At 32.6% G+C, this 19376-nt stretch overlaps 1 protein-coding gene across 2 annotated transcripts in view; it reads right to left on the bottom strand.

The window, feature by feature from the left end:
* LOC107606200 overlaps positions 1-16419 on the bottom strand; it is a 21715-nt gene extending 5296 nt beyond the window's left edge. Inside the window, exon 1 of one of the 2 annotated variants that reach the window (XM_016308210.2) lies at positions 16368-16419. Coding sequence is in view for 1 of the 2 variants with exons in the window: in XM_021106501.1 (XP_020962160.1) it covers positions 6-200 (195 nt within the window). In the remaining variant the exon portion in view is untranslated. Of the gene's footprint in view, positions 1-5; positions 212-16367 lie in introns of those variants that run through there. The other variant, XM_021106501.1, reaches the window with a different exon arrangement.

Raw genomic sequence — 19376 nt, forward strand, 5'->3', positions numbered from 1 at the left:
AGTACCTCATCGGTTTCAAGATCAGGTGGTGGTGATGGTGGTGGGGTAGGATGAGCCCCAGAACTGTGTTCATGGAAGATGGTATCAGTAGAATTATCGTGGATAGTTGATTCAAGTGCTCTTGGTGAAGGGTGAAGAACGGCTTCAAGGGTCTTCCTTTTCACACGAAGCGATTCCCTCTCTGATTCCAAATCCACCATGGATCTTTGACCTTACCCCATTGCGATTAAATAAATTAAATAAAACCAAGACTAATAAACTTTCAAAATAAGAATACAAATGATAAATTATTCACTTAGAAACTGTAAAATGACAAAATTGTCTTCCACTGGACAAACTTTTTGTTGCATGGTAAACTCAGATTATAGATGGCTAAGAGATTGTGTGTGTTAGAAGGTGGCGGTGGCAGCTCAAACTGCGATTAAATAAAACCAAGACTAATAAACTTTCAAAATAAGAATACAAATGATAAATTATTCACTTAGAAACTGTAAAATGACAAAATTGTCTTCCACTGGACAAACTTTTTGTTGCATGGTAAACTCAGATTACCAGAATACTAGATGGCTAATTAGGGGAATAGATCCTCTTAATTGTTAAAAAACATTAAGATAATAAAGTGTGATATTTAATTTTTTATTATTTTTTTATATTTATTTTTGGTTCTACTTATAAAATTATGCACAATGTGCAATGTGTGCTCGGAACTTTTTGTTAAAAATTATATGTAAGTCGACTTAATATATAAGTTTTTCGAATAAATTTGATAAAAATTTCATGTGAAGTTTTATTAGACGAGATGAGAGTCACCAAAAAAAATTAGACGAGATGAGATGAGACAACATGATTCCCTTAATCACAATCTTCCCAATACTATAGATTATATGTTATATGCTAATTAAGTCATTAATTAGATTATAGATACGCTTGCTTTGGTTTTGGTCTAGGTCTAATTTGGTTTGTTTCTCATGGACATCGCTTTCGTGCACTGGAATTGTTACCTCTGCATACACGAAATGTGCATCTTTGCGTTACAAAACTATAAAAGGTTAAAAACAATATAATCCTTTTTTTAATTTCTTTTAAGTCTTTCACTCTCTCACGTTTGAATTGCAACTCCTTCCACTTGGACGGTGTATTTTCATGCAAAGTGCAAACTCGTCCTCATTTCTATTGTCCATGCATTTTCAATTAGTTCTTTTACACAAACACCCCAAAACTCAAATATAATATTGTTCATAAGAGTTTTTTTCCTTCCAAATTTAAGAGTTATTTGAACAAAATTATAAAATAAATTGGAGATACGAAATTATCACTATTTTTCTATTTTGAATTCTCAATGTTTCGAATTCGTTATCCTGACCTCAATAGTAGAGGTGTACCGGTAACGACTCTGATATTTAAGTTAGTATGAGTCGTAAGAGAAACTTAGATAGAGATATACCTGAGTATACGTATTTAAAATAATGCATATATTATGAAGTTATGATCTTATTAGTTACTCTCATCATAAGATACTTGATGCTTTATTGTGATCTCTCTTCATATAATGCCTTTTGGCCTATATATAGTCAATGTTATAACATTTTTCTTTAATAGTAGAATAATTGTTATAATGTAACAATTAACTTCATAACTTAAGAGTAATGCTACGTGTACACTAAAATTAGCCACTAAAATCACCTACTAGTATAAAATACATGTTGAAATACAAATACACATTAAAAATAAATTAAATTACACATGTATTCATATAGAAATACATTGGTGGCTAATTTTAGTAGTTAATTTTGATGTACAAATAATATGTGATCCCAAAAGTTCAGAATTTGTCTGTTATTATATTTATAACTATGGTTTAATCATTTCTAAAATAAAGTGATTTAAAATTTTTAATTCATTTTTTAATTATTTTTAAGTCAATTTCTTTTAAAACAAGAAAAAAAAAGAGAAAGCAAAAACCTAAGAAAAAATCCTAATCTGAAAAAAAAAATCACCAAAAATCCTAATCTGAAAAGAGGGGAGCCAAAGAAGAGATACCCTCCCTCACAAAAAAAACCCTAACTTCTATCGAGGTTTTCTTCCTCAGGCCATCACATCGCATCTGTCTCATTGCTGCTGCCGAAGCTGAACCAGCCCTCTTCGTCCACTGCCACAGCATCAGCATTGTTGAATGTCGTCTCTGCCATCACGTGGCATCCCCTGTGTTCTGTGGCCGTTGGTGCTTCCAGTTTCTTTGCATGGGACTTCGTATGTGTTCGCAGTCGTTGTGGTCTGCAGTGTTGCCGCTGTTTCTGTTGCTGTCGCACTGCGTCTGGTCGCAAAGCTTTTCCTTCAATTGCTTGATGAATTTTTTTTATTTACGTGCAATCTATCTAAATGAGTTTTTTTTTCTAATCTAAAACAATTGTTTGGACAATTGAATGATGGAATGTTCCAATTTAGATTAGTTGATTTATGAATTTTTTTGATAAACAATTGTTCAAAGATTATTCCTTTATTTCTACCACAAATTTTCATATTATTTTTTTAAAATAATAATATGCTCTAAAATAATTTATAAAACTTGAGCAAAATAAATCATATCTTTACATGTCTAAGTGGTTTCAAGAAGCTTAATTAGGATTTTTAATTTTTTTTAATAGAAAATGAATTTATGTCTTCCTGTTTATAAACTTTGATTTCTAGATATCAAGTAGTATTTTTTGTGTAAATTTACAAAAAAAAAAATTATTCGATTTTTTACTTCACAACTTTCATTGCGGAAGATTCGTTAGCTAATTCAATTCATTCTACCTCTGGGCACTTTACTGGGTCACATCACAGCCTTCCTGCGGGTGAGAGAAGAGTTCCTATGCCAAGCCTAAGAGGCTTAGACCGCTACCTCCCTTCGACTATCATTATTCCCACACGCCAACTGGGTGGTAAGCTGCAGGATCTGGATCAACTGGCACGGTATATTATGCATCCGGGGTGGTATCCGCTCGAACTACTGATGGAATTAGGTCAATCGGTGAACCTCAAACCGGCTTCTAAGGATTGAGATAGGCAGAGTTCCCTCACCCTAGCAGCGGAATTGAATCAGAAAGCAAGACAAAAAAGTTGTTACTAAGCCTCCAAATCTTTGACCATTTAATTAGTCTAAAAATTATAAGTCTTTAAAGCGTATAATAATATTATCACAAATTAAAATTTATAAACATTTTCATTATTGCAAATATTTATATTTCACTGAAAATATGGAAATATTTACAAATTTTAATATGTGTCATATCATTATACGCTTCAAAAGCTTATAATTGCTAGACCAATTAAATTATCAATGATTTGAAGGTTTAGTAACAAAAAGTTGTGAGACAAGAAATAAATAAATAAAAAAAAAAACTTTACCACAAGAAACACTTGACATCTACAGATCAAAGTTTACAAAGTTGAAAGACGGAAAATTCGTTCTCTATTCTTATGAGTCAACTAATCTAAATTGAAAAATTCCATCATTTAATTGTCCAAAAAATTACTTTAAATCGAAAAAAAATTCATTTAGATAAATTACACTTAAATAAAAAAAATAATCAAGAAATTGTTTTAAGAGAAATAATTTCTTTATTTTAAACTCAACATTTTCTTGATTGAGTTACTATTTCATACATACTAAATTTAATAATTATTGATTTTGACAACTTGAATTTATTTTGATATGTCTTTATCGGAATCTCAAAAACTCGGATGCTTGAGCCTACAAGCTACGAGTTGCGGGTACCCACTACGGGAAGTCCATAAAACTGAAAAATACAAAATTCAAGAAAAAATTAGTTTGACATTCAAGAAATAAAAGCGTCGACTCTTGATTCTAGAATCACAACATGCAAACTTTGATTAAAAAAAATCTAACTCCCAAACTCATAAATCGAGATGGTAACCTATGATTGATAGAAGTTATGGTCAGAGTTTGGACTTATAAGAAAAGTAAGCAAAATAAAAAGTTCCACCTTAAAAGATGAAACACTTGGGTTGATATCTGAAACTCAAAAAATATTTTTCAAAAGAAAAACATACCGAGATTTGGGGTCTATTCTGAAATATTTCTATAAGCCTAATACTAAGAATCGGTTTCAAGAATATAAGAAGTTCTAAGAAATTGATTTGATGATTAAGTATTCTCTCGAGTTTCAAAAAATATGTTACAAAGAGGATACTATATCCTCATAACTCATTCTAATACCTAATAACTCAATTTTATGAGATTAATTATTATATTGTAACTATCATTCTACTATTAAAAGAGAGTGTTATAACATTGACTACATATAAGCCTAAGAGCATATATAAAGGGAGACCACAATAAGACATCAAGCATCTTATGATGAGAGTAGCTCATGAAAAGAGCAACCCATATAAGAGAAGCTCATAACATCATAACATCATAATATATGCACTATTCCAAATACGTGCACTCATGTATGATCTCTATCTTAGTTCTTTTTGCGACCCATGCTAACTTGAGCGTCGGAGTCCTTGTAGGAACACCCTCCCTCATTGGGAATGATGACCTCGAGACATTAGAAATTTGAAATAGAAGGATGACGACAACATCGTATCTCCAACCTACTCTCTATAATTTGGATTAATCTTTGAATAATCTTTTGAGCACCATCAGAACCACAATACCAAAGTTCGCCATTTCATTGTCTTGGGCCCGGTAGGTTATGTCCATGCAATGCAGGAGATGTGTCACAAGATGCAGGAATTAGAGCATAAACTTGTTGAACGTTTGCAATCGCGATTCCAATTTCAAAGTCATACGACAAGAGGCCAACGAAACAGCTGAGAAAGAAGAATGCCGGAGAGATACTGAGATCACCAACATGAAGATGATCGCCGACGATCTCATTCACCACGAAGGAATAGGAGAGAGTCTCCCTGACGTGAAGAGTACATCGGGATCATGAGAGACAAGGAAGATCTAATTCCTAGTCTGCCCAGTCTAAAAAGAAGTGAATTTCGCAAAGAAGTCCAAGTCCTAGAAGGCATAGGGATTCTCAGGAACACGTGATCGTGGGCCAAATTCCATTCGCTTTACATGTTCTTCACGTCAGGCTGCCCAAATACTTTGACAAGCTGGTAGATCTAAAATATGAAGGTAAGTCGGACCCTCAAGAGCACATTGACACCTTTGAGACATGATGAACTTAGCTGAATTGCTCAAAAGAGATTTCAGAAGACATCTCACTTCTAAATATGTCAAATCCATGGAATAAATCCATTAAATTACTTTGGAATGTATGAGGGACGAGGGCATTTCGAGAGTAGTTTTGACCAAACGGAAGAACCCAGCCCCTTGCCTAATAAGGCCGGGAGCTCGAGACAAAATTCTCCGAAGTCGTCAGTTCCATGTGTGGGAAAGTTCTCCACATATACACCTTTAGTTGCATCGTTGGCAGAAGTCTATTAACAAATTCCCATAAAGGTATATTGCCAAAAGCAAGGAAAATTTAGCCTAGAACTTCGCTAAATAAGTCCCAATACTGTGATTATCATAAATTGTGTGGTCATCGGACAGATGAATATATAAATTTGAACGACATTTTGGAGCCGCCTCGACGGCACAGCGATGATGAAGATTGGGAAGCCAAGGGAAGCTCGCCCCTACTTGAAAATGGTCATTCAGAATTAAGGCAAATTTGGGTAAGGGGCCTATAAGTTGGAAAACTTAGATGGGTCCGAGGTTTCGAGAACGTGGAATGCCATTCACTTAAAGAAATATTTCTCTTAGTAATTATTCTTTACAAAAAGGCACTCTTTTCCTATTTATTTAGTCTTTTAATGAGGCCTTATTTTAAATATTTTGATACAATCCGTTTAATAAAATGATTATCAATTATTGCATGTTTCATAATTTGTTTGTATTGACAAAGTTGAAAAGCCGATATAACGAAAAAGCTCACACACTAATGGAGCACTTCATAATATTTACCAATGGCATTCCGAGCAGCACACTCATTAGCCAGAATGGTTCGGAGACTTAAAGGTTAATTATTCTAGAGTTCTAGAAGCATTTGATACTCTCAGACTCAAAAGTATTGACACCTTGAAGTTGGATTTTAGGGGACGAGACGTTAAAGTTCTAATATAAGTTAAACCTTTTTTCATATTCCATAGTCATGAACAAAAGTGTTGTTCCCTCTACTCTTTCAACCTTGGAGAATCTCTCTTTGAAACCATGATAGGATTCTTCGAAAAGGTTAAAAATTCTCCTATTTGGGTTACCTTGGAAGGAGATAAACCCGCGACCTTGCGAGCTAAAGGGCATGGTTAGGTAAAAAAAAAATAAAAGAAGACCCTATAAGAGGCATCTAGTCCAAGGAAAGAACACAACAACTCGAAACTTCGGATAATGTCCCAAGTGTTTGGATGAAGTTGTGATGGGCCACATCTTGTATACCTAAGAATATCTTGTTGAAAGGGTGTGAAGAGAAGACAGACTCCAAGACGAGTAAACGATGTCTCGTAGTTACGAGCCTGCATGGTTGTTAAAGTGGCAGAGACTATTTTTTTGACTCGGGGCAGAAAAGACGTATAAGTTTTCAACGTTGGAATTAAAGATAACCCCAACTTCTCGTAACGCATCTAGCTCATCTTGGGTGATGGTGGAGACAATAGATTTCACTTCTTCCGAAACTTAGAAATAAGGATCCACTTGTCGAGTTGGGTTAGGATGTGGAGCAGGTCTAGATGATGACGTACTGACTCTCTCGCAGGTAGCAATTATCTTCTTCTTCGGCATCTCATATACCTACAGGAACACCACCACTATGTTACGAAAGAAAAGTTTCATAAAACACTAAGGGGACCAAGAGAAAACCCAGAAAAATCTCTACAATTTTTCGTAAGTTTTACTAATGTTCAAAATAATGGGATAGTTAAATAGTGGTACCCCTACTAAAACCTAAACATGCAGAATTTGATAGACAAAATTATAAAACCCCATATCTATAATCATATAAAATTATCAAAAAAGGGTAGTGAACTGTTCATCTAGATGGATGGAATTTGAATAGCAAGTATGATTTGAAAGGTGGAAGAGGAAAATTAAGTCCCCATACCTGAATAAAGGGTACTGTTGCAGATGTATAAAAGGAATAGCAAGCATACCCTTTTGGAAAGACCCTGGAGTACTATAGGAGTGGAGGAACTTGAAGTTTTTCTTCATAAGGGTCTGTAGGTTTTTTCGAAAGAGAGAGAATATTTTCTTTTGAAGAAAGGATTAGAAATGAAAGTAAAGTTAAAGTGGAGTTTTTATTAATAAAGATTAAATGCAACATTGATTTATGGAGAGAGAAAACTGACGGTTTGAAAACCAAGGGAGGTTACAACTTACAACCGCTCAAATGAACGGAAGGTTTCTTAAGCATTTTTTGGCGCTTAAAACCCAAATAGGCTTGGTCCATTAAACTCGGGTTCACGACAATATCGTAAGTCAAGAAATCCAAGTTGGGGCACTATTCTGAACAAGAATAGTATATTGGGAATTCGGTTAAATGAAATTGATATGTTATCAACTTAACACAAGGGTAACGTATATCAGAAAAATGAATGGAGTCATAACTCGAAAATCTGATAAGTCGTGATATCGAAACGTATACTCAAGGATGTAAATGCTTAACGGTTACTTAGTGACGGTATAATACAAGGAGAGGGGAACCTCGAGGTAAGCTACATTCTTCTCACTACAATCATCTTAAAAGCACTACTGACTTAAGTATCAGAGTGCCTTTGCAGGTTGTCCTCTCGGTCTGGTGTTAACACAGCTCAAATCAGGGTCTCAAAATTTCATAAGCTCATGACCAACCAAAAGTATGAACAATTGTCAATGTTATAACATTCTCCTTTAATAGTAGAATGATGGTTACAATGTAACAATTAACCTCATAAAATTGAGTTATTAGGCATTTGAATGAGTTATGAGGAGTTAGTGTCATATTTGTAACATATTCTTTGGAATCTGAAGAATACCTAAACTTGGTTCGGTAAAATATTTTAAAGAGGTGTTTGTGCATTTCGTTACATTCTTGCATTTGGTAAATCCAAAAACTCATGTGCTTGTACTTGCAGCTTTTAAAAGTTAGCGGTGCTTTTGAAACTACCTCAAAGGGAACTTTTCAAAGTTAGATCGTGTTTATCAAAATTAAAAAGTCTAATATAACCTCGTAAAATTAATTAATATATAAATTTAATTCTTATATTAATGTCTATATAGTATTTTTAAATTTTAAAAGTTATCTTACCAAACGCACTTGTTGTTGTTTATGCTTATTAAAATGGGACTCGATTAAATGCTCCTTACAACTCTTGGAGCATCGAAACTCCACAAACAAAATAGTAAAAAAAGGGGGTTAAGTACGAAATCGTCCATAACTTTTTTTTGCTTACAAAATCGTCCCTAAAGTTTAACTTGATTTTAAAATTGTCCTTTGGACCAAAATACCCTTTTCTTTTTCCTAAAATCTTCATTTTCTATTCTTCTTTTTTTTTCTCCATCACAGAAGCTTTCTTCATCACAAAAGCAGAACCAGAAGCAACCAGAAGCAAATAAACGAGACAAGAAGTAGAAACAGAAGCAATACACATGAATAATGGAAGCAGATAAATAAGGCAACCAGAAGATAAACATGGCAATACACATTGAGAACCAAAAGAAACAGAAGGCAACAAAGCAGAGTCTTGTCTTCCTCTTCAACAAAAGAAACAAAAGCAGAAGCAACTAGAAGCATCAACAACAATAATGGAATAAAAAAAGAGTAAACAGAAGCAACCATAATCATCATCAACAACAACAACAATGGAATAAACAGAAGCAAATCACCTTCCGCTAAATCTGAAAAATTAAAGAAAAAGGAATAAAAAATTGAAAAAGCATTGCAAGGACCTCGAAGGAGAACAGGTGATATGCGAATCGCGAGGGGACGGGCTGCGGTGGTGGGGGGAGGAGGGGCTGCGGCAGTGAACTACGAATTACTAGGGGAGGAGAACTGCGGTGGTGGTGGCAGATTGCGTGGAAATGGCTACGGCAGTAGTGGCGACGCCGCAAATTGCGATGAGAACGGCGATGCGGTGGTGATGGGCTGCAAATCGCGATGAGGAGGGCGCTGTGGTGGTTGGCAGCGCTGCGAATCACGACGAGAACGGCTTTGCAGTGGTCGACGGCGCTACGAATCACAAGGAAGGCACTGCGACGGTGCAAATCGCGAGGGATGACGACACTCTTGAAGGATGGCAACGGATTCCCTTCCCCCTCTTCTTCCCTGAACACTCCACCCCCTCCCATTCTTCTTCCCTAAAACCCCCCTTCCCCCTTAACACGTTTTCCCTTCCCCATTTCTCCCTTAACGTGTTTTCTTTTTTTTATATATATATTTTTTTTAGTTAGGAGTAATTTGGTAATAAAAATAAAAAATTTGGTAAAAAAGAATGATTTTAAAACTAAGTTAAACTTTAGGGATGATTTTATAAGCAAAAAAATGTTGGGGACAAAAAAAATTTTCAGTCCATATCTTAGAGACCAAAATCGTACTTAACAAAAAAAATTGTATTTTATGTATTTTTATCATTATTATTTTCATTTATTTTTGTGTTAGGCTAGTATACTAAAAACAAACGAATTTGGGCTAAGGTAGTAAGGCTTTTCCATGTTTTGTGCAATAAAAAAATTTGGGCCATTATCAAATTAGATTACATTACTTTATTTTAAATTGATATTAAATTATCATAAAATTATAAAAAAAAGTTAAAAAATGAAAAGACAAAAATATTCTTTTAAAATTAATATTAAAAAGATTAAAATATCTTTTAAAAGTAACTGAAAATTTAATTTAATTTCAAAAAGAGTAAAATAAGTTTGTAATAAATTTTAAAAAGACAAAAATGTTCTTTTAAAATTAGAGTTATTCAATTATTTTAAAAATTAAAAATTTATATTAAATTTAAAAAGATAAAAGTACTCTTTTTGAAGAGTAATGTTAAAATTTAAAAGTCTAAAATATCTATTTAGTATTAATAGTCATTAAATGCTTTAAAAATTAGAAATTTGGCTAGATATTAAAAAAATGAAAATATACTATTTAAGATTAATTTTAAAAAGACCAAAATATCCTTTTAAGATGATTGTTGTTTAATTAAATTATAATATTCAAATTTGATTTTAAAAAGATGACAATACACTTTTAGATAATTTTAAAAGGACAAAAATATTAGATGAATAATTAGTCAAATAACAAATGATATCATAATCAGTAACAAAATTTAATGTCTAGAGTAATTTTACTGGATTAAACCCTAAACTTAATAGCTCCTTAGATTAATGTCAAACTAACAAACTTTATCAAATTACTTGTTGATTGAAAAAAAAAACAAAATTGTTAACTTCTTCAAACTATTTGATATCCCATAATATGATAAATTAGTAAAGAGCACCTCAGATCAAAATTAATATGATGAATAGACAAAATAAAAAATGTTAACAATAATATATTGACAAAAAATATAATTATTTATGCGACCAAATTTATTTATTATAATTTATCAAGTTGATCAAAATATAATTTTAGTTATTATCGCTAATGTTATTATAGGTGTTCCGAGGATTACCTGAAACGTTGGTTTGGGCCTGAACGTGAGGTCTAGATTTTTTGATAGGGTGGCTGTTACTATGGTACAAAGAGTTTAGGAAAAAAACGAAGAATTATTTAAAAAAGTATTATTTTTATTATTCATATTTTTTATCTGTGATTACAAGGTTCTTACCAATATATAGACAAAGAGTACGCTAAGAGTACGCTCATTATAAAATAATATCCTAATAAATTACATTGATTTTTTTTCTAATTCTCTTTGATATTTTCCTGATTTTATTCCCTAATTATGATATTCTAATACTCCCCTTCAAGGTGAGTAGTGGGATCACCAATACTCAGCTTGGTTAGAACTTTAGCAAGGGCTTGTCTTAAAACTGCTTTAGTAAGAATATCAGTCAGTTGATCTTCTGATCTCACAAATGGAAGCTCAATAATGTTATTCTAAATTTTTTCTTTGATAAAGTGTCGATCCACCTCAACATGTTTTATTCTATCATGTTGTACGGAATTTTCTGAAATGCTGATTGCGGCTTTGTTATCACATTTCAACTGGTTTGGTAATTGTGGTGGAAAACCAATCTCAGTCATCAATTTTCTTATCCACAATACTTCAGTTATGCCTTTAACAATCCCTCGAAATTCTGCCTTTGCGCTTGAAAGAGCTACAACTTTCTACTTCTTGCTTTTCCAAGTTACTAGGTTGCCTCTAACAAATGTAAAGTAACCAGCGGTTGATCTTCTATCATTTGGGTTACCCGCCCAATCTGCGTCAGTATGCCTCAACCTTCAAATGGTCATTCCTTTTGAAAATGATTCCACTTCCTGGAGCTCCCTTCAAATATCGAACTATCCTCATGGCAGCTTTCATATGATCTTCTTGTGGCTTATGCATAAACTGACTTACTATTCCCACAGCATAAGCTATGTCAGGTCGAGTATGTGATAAGTAAATTAGTTTTTCAACCAGTCGTTGGTACCTTTCCTTATCTGCTAGGGTGGCAATTTCTACTATCTTCAACTTGTGATTAACTTGCATGGGCGTATCTATTGGTTTGCAATCCACCATTCCTATTTCTGCCAGAAGGTCCAAAATGTACTTTCTTTAGGAGATAAAGATTCTTTTGCTGGATCGTAGAACCTCTATTCCTAAGAAATATTTTAGTCTACCCAAATCCTTCATTTCGAAGTCTGTAAATAGGTTCCTTCTCAATTTTTCAATTTCTTCAACATCACTTCCCGTTATAATTATATCATCCATGTAGATTATTAGGCAAGTGATTAAATCTCTCCATTTTTTCAAAAAAAGGGTATGATCAGAGTTACTTTGCTTGTATCCATACCTTTTCATGGCATCTGTAAATCTTCCAAACCAGGCACATGGAGATTGTTTAAACCCATAAAAAGCCTTCTTTAACCAGCAAACTTCATGTTTTCTAAATCTCGTTGAGAAACCTGGAGGAGCTTCCATGTACACTTCTTCTTTCAACTCTCCATGCAAGAAAGTATTCTTGAGGTCAAATTGATGGAGTGGCCAATCTTCATTTGCTGCTATTGAAAATAACACCCTGATAGTATTAATCTGTGTAACCGGTGAAAAAATTTCAGTGTAGTCGATACCATAGGTCTGTGTATAACCTTTGGCCACTAACCTTGCCTTGTACCGTTTAATAGTGCCATCTGCCTTGTGTTTAATGGTGAAAACCCATTTGTACCCGACTGACTTTTTTTTCTGTTGGTAGGATACACTTCTCCCAAGTTCCATTCTTCTCTAGAGCTTACATTTCTGTATTCATGGCTTTTCGCCATTCAACTTTCTCATTGGCTTCTCGGACAGTTCTTGAAATGTCTTCTGTTAAGAGTCTGGTGGAAAAAACCTTTGCAACATCTGCTATTCCTTCTCTAGCCACTCTTATCGGGTATCTTGAGTTACGGAGAACATGTTCTGGTGAGTACCGATCAGGAGGCATCCCTCTATTTCTTCTTGGAGGAAGAATAAAGGTATTGGGCTCTGGTTCTTTATGTTCCAGTGCTATACTGTTATTATTAGTGGTCTCATTAAAAACATGGACTAAATTATCAGATTGACAATTACTTACCTCTTGTCTAACATTCTCAAAAGAACTCTCACTGATTGTATGTACCGAGTTGTTTTCTATGTTGAGTGAAGTATGCTCGGTGGCTCCATCTACTTGTTCTGTTTGAACAGTTTCTGAGCAACAAAGATTATTTAGCCAACTAAGTGGTTCATTATTGTTCTCCCCCTAAATGCCATGTTGGCGGTTGAAGTAAAATTTGGATTCTAAAAAATCACAATCCATGGTCACATGAATACGACGAGTGATTGGATTAGAGCACCTATACCCCTTTTGGTGTGTAGCATACCCAACGAAAATACATTTTTCTGCACAAGGATCAAGTTTGGTTCTATTGACTTTGGGGATATGGACAAAGATGGAACATCCAAATACTCGAGGTGGTAAGGTTAGAATAGGCGGGATTGCAGTCTGAGTAGCCAAGACTTGTAAGGGTGTTTTATGGTGGAGAACTTGGATAGGTAGACGATTTAGTAAGTAGGCAGAGGTCGCTATAGCTTCAAGCCAAAAAGTTTTTGGAACTTGTGCATCAAAAAGTATGGCTCGAGTCATCTCAAGTAACTTACGATTTCGCCACTCAGCCACACCATTTTGTTGGGGTGTATTTAGGCAGGAAGTTTGATGGATAAGACCATTTTTCATAAAAAAAATCGCGCATTGGTTGGTTTATAAATTTCCTACCATTATCTGAGTGAAGTACTTGGATTTTCTTGTTTAATTGAGTTTGAATAATTTGGTAGAAAGCAAAGAACTTATCAGGTACTTCAGATTTGTGTTTTAAAAAATATACCCAAGTCATGCGAGAGAAATCATCCACAAATAACACAAAATATTGAAAATTATTATGAAAAATAGGGGCTAGGCCCCACACATCAGAGTGTATTAGAGAAAAACTGGAATTGACTATAGTGTTGGTTGGAGGAAAAGAAACTCTATGATTTTTTGCACGAATACAAGTTTTACATTTGAGGGGTTCAGTACTACTTGTAAAAAGACTAGGAAATAGAAACTTGAGGTACCCAAATGAAGGATGTTCGAGACGCCTGTGCCATAACCAAAGTTGCCTAGTAACCATTCCGTGAGCAAGCATGGCATGACCTGGTGTGCTACTTCATCAACGTAGTAAAGGCCGTCTCGCTCAGTACCACGCCCAATGATCTCCTTCATAAGAATGTCCTGTAGAAGACAAAAGGTAGAGTACATGAGTACCACACAATTTAGTTCTTTTGTTATTTGGCTAACAGACAATAATTTTGATGATAGTGCAGGGACATAGAGACAATTTTTTAATTTCAATTTTTCTAAAAAAGTAATAGAGCATCCTCCTTTAACATCAATTAATTCTCCACTAGCAGGGACGGATCCAGAAATGATATTATGGGGGGCCAATAACACATATAATATTAAAAATTATGTAAAAAAATTATATAATATAAAATGTATTATAAAAATATACGGATAGATAATATATTTTAAAGTAAAAAAAATATGTGTATACTTTTTACCCAAACGAATAAAAAAAATGGCCACAACAAGAAAAAGAATTCACTTTATGAAATTTAAAAATTTTTATTTAATTAAAAAATATTAATAATATCTTTTTCAGATTTTTTTAATATTGTTACTTATTTTTTAGATATTAAAAATTATTAATATTTAAATTAGACTGAACTTTTATTTATATTAGATTAAATATTAAATATTTTTAAAAAAATTTAAATTATACATAATAACTTATTACTATTAAAAAAAGTTGGGGGGCCGAGGCAGCCACTCGCCCCCCCTTATGTCCGTCCCTGTCCACTAGCTGTTTTAATATGGACTTTTGACGGTATAGTCAAGCTGTTAAAATCATGGAGGTCATCAGTCATAGTATCGGTAGCCCCGGCAATCGAAAATTCATTCATTTATTTTTTTAATTGGATTCTGATTTTGGGTCTCCCATTTATATTGAGTCTCCGCTAGCAGCAAAGGAATTCAGTAGTCCTTGCCTTTACCGCCGCGCCGCTGCTATCTTACCATCGTGACTTGCTTACTCTTTTCTGGCCTCGCCACCGCTAGTGACCTCTGGGATACTCACAGTGGCGGCTTCCTTCCACCAATCTAGGTAACCCACCATTTTAGAGCAGTTTTCTTTGGTGTGTTTCTTCTTTCTTCTTCCACCAATTGTTTTTTTATCAGAGTTGCCCATAATGGATAATTATATCCGTTTAGTTTGAAACTAATGGACAAATTGTCAGAATTGATTTGTGATGATCACATGCCAAAACTATTGCGTAGCATATTTTCAATTTGTAATATAAATTCATCAGAATTTTGAATTCTTAGAACCTAACTCTGCTCTGATACCATGTTACCATGGTACAAAAAATTTAGGAAAGAAACCAGAATTATTTAGAAAAGTATTCTTTTTATTATTCATTTTTTCATCTGTGATTACAAGGTTTTTACCAATATATAGATAAAGAGTACGCTAAGAGTACGCTCGTTATGGAATAATATCCTAATAAATTACAATAATTTTTTTTCTAATTTTTTTTATATAAAAGGTTAATTAGAAAGGTTCTTCTATTTAGAATCATTTACTCCACTCCTTTTATATGTAAAATATTTATTTATAACAGCATAAAACAGAAAAAAAGGTAAGTGTGACAATTTTCCAATCCCTTGTACATCAAGAAACCCTGAATATAGTAGTTGGAATTAGGCAAAATCATCAAAATTACACTAATTCGAAAGATTTCGACGAACACTCAAAGTTAGAATGCTGTTCGCCGATCACCGCCGGAGCTGTTGCGCGCCATGTATCGCGATGGCTGCTTCGCCTTCATTTGCCTCTGGTTTACCATTGCACCTATGTTAGTTCAAATCAACGCTGTTTGGGAATTTTTTTCACAGTAGTTGCATCTGGAAAGAGGACGACGGTGGATCCTGCAATGCACCCTTAACGCATTCTGGTCAAGGAAGAAAGCCCCACAGACTATACAAACAAATTCTGGTTGGTGATGTACATCAAATTCTTCCTCCATCTTCAGCTTCAGTGTGCGCGAAAAAAATCTTCAGGTTCAGATGTTTTAGTAAAATCTCTCGTTCTTGAATGAGGAATCAACTTGGAGTCTCTCCATACTTATATAAGAGGTTGCGGGTTCGAATAGAAACAACTCTAATTCCTAAAAAAAATGTTACCATGGTACAAAGAGTTTAGAAAAGAAACGAAGAATTATTTAGAAAAGTATTATTTTTATTATTCATATTTTTCATCTATGATTACAAGGTTCTTACCAATATATAGACAAAGAGTACGCTAAAAGTACGCTCGTTATGGAATAATATTCTAATAGTGGCGTCCGATCTTTTTAGTGCCAAGGTGCCACTTGTCCGAGTTTCTCGTGAGGAAATGGGGGGTTAATACCTGGAAGAGACTCTAATGCATAAATTAGCAAGGATTTTAAGTAATTTTTTGAGTGAATACCCCATCCGGCCCCTGACAATTATCTCGAAAGGACAACGAGGCCCCCAAGAAAAAAAAACACCCAATCCGGCCCCTGATAATTTTTTTTTGGGACTGATTAGCCCCTGTGTCAAAAAAATAACATTAATTTTTTTTGGCACAGGGGCCTCGTTGTCCTTTCGAAATAATTGTTAGGGGCCGGGTTGGGTTTTATTTTTTTGTTAGGGGCTAGATTGGGGTTTTTTTTTTTGTCAAGGGCCTCGTTGTCTTTTGAGGTAATTGTCAGGGGCTGATTTGGGTTTTTCTCTATTATAGTAGATTAGAACATGAGTTATATTGAGGTTCCAGTGTATTTATAGAGATGATGACCACCTTTGTTGGAGTAGTTCTATTTTTTTATGATGATAAGCGTTCCTTTTATTTTGGAAGTTTGTTGGGATCAACTTTTTAGATGAGGTAGAGATAGTAGGAGAGATTCATAAAGGTAGTTATTTACTTTGAGCAGGTAAGTTTAACATCCTTACGTCGATGTTCGACTTTTTTAAAGAGGTTGAATTTATTATAAAGTCTACTTTATTGGTGGACTTTTTGTGTTATTGGGCTGACTTTTATCTGTTGGGTCAGAATATAAGGAATAGTTATGTTGGATAACTTTTTATTTTATATTTTAGATATTCATATATTAAAAAATAAAATCAATTATACTAATTATTTTTATCAACTAATTGATTTGATTAATTCTTAAAAATATTTTTATTTTATTTATTTAAATACATGAGTTATAACTAATTAGTTATTTAATTTTATTAGGATAAATATCAAATTCTATTCCTAATATAAAAATACAAAATTTTATACTTTTTATTTTTATTTTACCACTATAAAAGACCATATATATGCTAGAAGAAAATATCATTTGTTTACCAATTACTCTTTAATTGGATAACTTTTACAACAATTTTTTTCTTTCTATGAGACGTCGTCGCAAGAAGGCAACTATCGTGAACACAAATCACAACACACTCTCTAACTCCCGTACTCATCATTCAAAGCAATATATGATATGTTATCTATGAGGCATTTATAAACTATGGTGTTATCATGTATGCATAAATAAATAAAATTCGTATTTAAACTTAAGTCATTTATCTGTTTGTGTGGTATATTGTAGTGTAAAATTACTTTCAATTTGTGTTGTGCAATGATATTATGGTTTAATTTAAGCTTTTACTTTAGAACTGTGTTATAATTTTATTTCATCATTTTCTCTTAGATATCGATCAAATTGACGTATTTTTATTTATTATTATTGAAATGAATGTGATATGAAATTTATAAAAAAAAAACTCTCACACTGAATTTATTTTATTATAGTCTTCTATCTCTTCTATTTCATTTTGTTTTATTTTTATTCATTTTATTTTTTTTAAATATCATATAATTAATAAATCAAATAAAATCAATTATACTAATTATTTTTATCAATTAATTGATTTGATTAATTCTTAAAAATATTTTTATTTTATTTATTTAAATACATGAGTTATAACTAATTAGTTATTTAATTTTATTATGATAAATATCAAATTCTATTCCTAATATAAAAATATAAAATTTTATTCCTTCCATTTTTATTTTACCACTATAAAAGACCATATATGCTAGAAGAAAATATCATTTGTTTACCAATTACTCTTTCATTGGGTAGCTTTTACAACGATTCTTTTTCTTCCTATGAGGCGTCGTCGCAAGAAGGCAACTATCGTGGACACAAACGACCACACACTCTTCAACTCCCGTACTCATCATTCAGAGCAATATATGATATGCTATCCATGAGGCATTTATAAACCATGGTGTTATCATGTATGCATAAATAAAAAAATTTCTATTTAAACTTAAGTCATTTACCTGTTTGTGTGGTATATTGTAGTGTAAAATTACTTTCAATTTGTGTTGTGCAATGATATTATGGTATAATTTAAACTTTTACTTTAGAACTGTGTTATGATTTTATTTCATCATTTTCTCTTAGATATCAAGTTGACGTATTTTTATTTATTATTATTGAAACGGAAGTGATATAAAATTTGTTAAAAAAATAAAACTCTCACACGTAATTTATTTTATTGTTTAAGTTGTATAATAAATAAAAAAGAACGTAGCAATTTATATCTACTTCTTATATAGTAATAATATTATATATATTTATATATCTCCTCTTTTAGCTCTTTCTTAAAAATATTGGCATATAAATAATGTAGATAACATATATATTGAGTAAGTATTTCATTGAATTAATCATAAAGGTTAATAAAATATAATGGCATAATTGTCATCTAATTGTAGCAAGTATCTCTATTAAAAATATTGGCTAATTATTACCGTGTATAATTAATGTGTGTGTGTATATATATAGTGAATTTTTACAATTATTTATCATTTAGAGAATTCATAATTCAGACATTTTTCTTTTTCTATTTTTTATTTTTCATACATAATGGCTGCTAGCTACGATTCTATCAATAGTGTTACTTATAGTAGATTATGTGATGAAAAAATTTGGAAAATAAAGGAAAGAATTATAAGGTTATAGAAAGTCTCATCCAAATTTGACAATAGTAAGACGACTTACATAGAAATGGTTCTAATGGATGTTAAAGTTAGTCGATTATTTTTCATGATTATTTCAAGTGATGTTAGGTCCAATTTATAAATATTTTTTTGTTCGTATTTTAAATTTATTTGATAAGTAAACAATTGCAATCAAAGACAGTGCCATTTAATAGCTTTATAATTGCTAATAGTTTTTATATTTAATTTGTTTTACAGTGTAATAAAATTCATTTTTCAATAAAAAATTATTTGGCAAAGATGTTTGAGAATGAACTGATTGAGGGAAATGTCTATGTCTTCTCAGATTTTGTGATCGAGGAATCAAGCGAAATTTATATTCCGACTGCACACGTATATAGAATAATTTTTAAGAAGGAGTCACGTATAATAAATACGGTCGATGATCGTAAAATTTCTGACAATCATTTCAATTTTTTTACTCATGCTGATATATTAAAACAAACAAAAGAACAATCCAACTTATTTGGTACGTAGTTAATTTATATTAATCTACACAAACTGTTTTTTTTTTATTTTAATTTTTGCAAAGAAATCATATAATAGCATCATTTTATCGATAACATA

Source organism: Arachis ipaensis, chromosome B07, assembly GCF_000816755.2.
Source record: "Arachis ipaensis cultivar K30076 chromosome B07, Araip1.1, whole genome shotgun sequence".
NCBI lineage: Eukaryota > Viridiplantae > Streptophyta > Magnoliopsida > Fabales > Fabaceae > Arachis > Arachis ipaensis.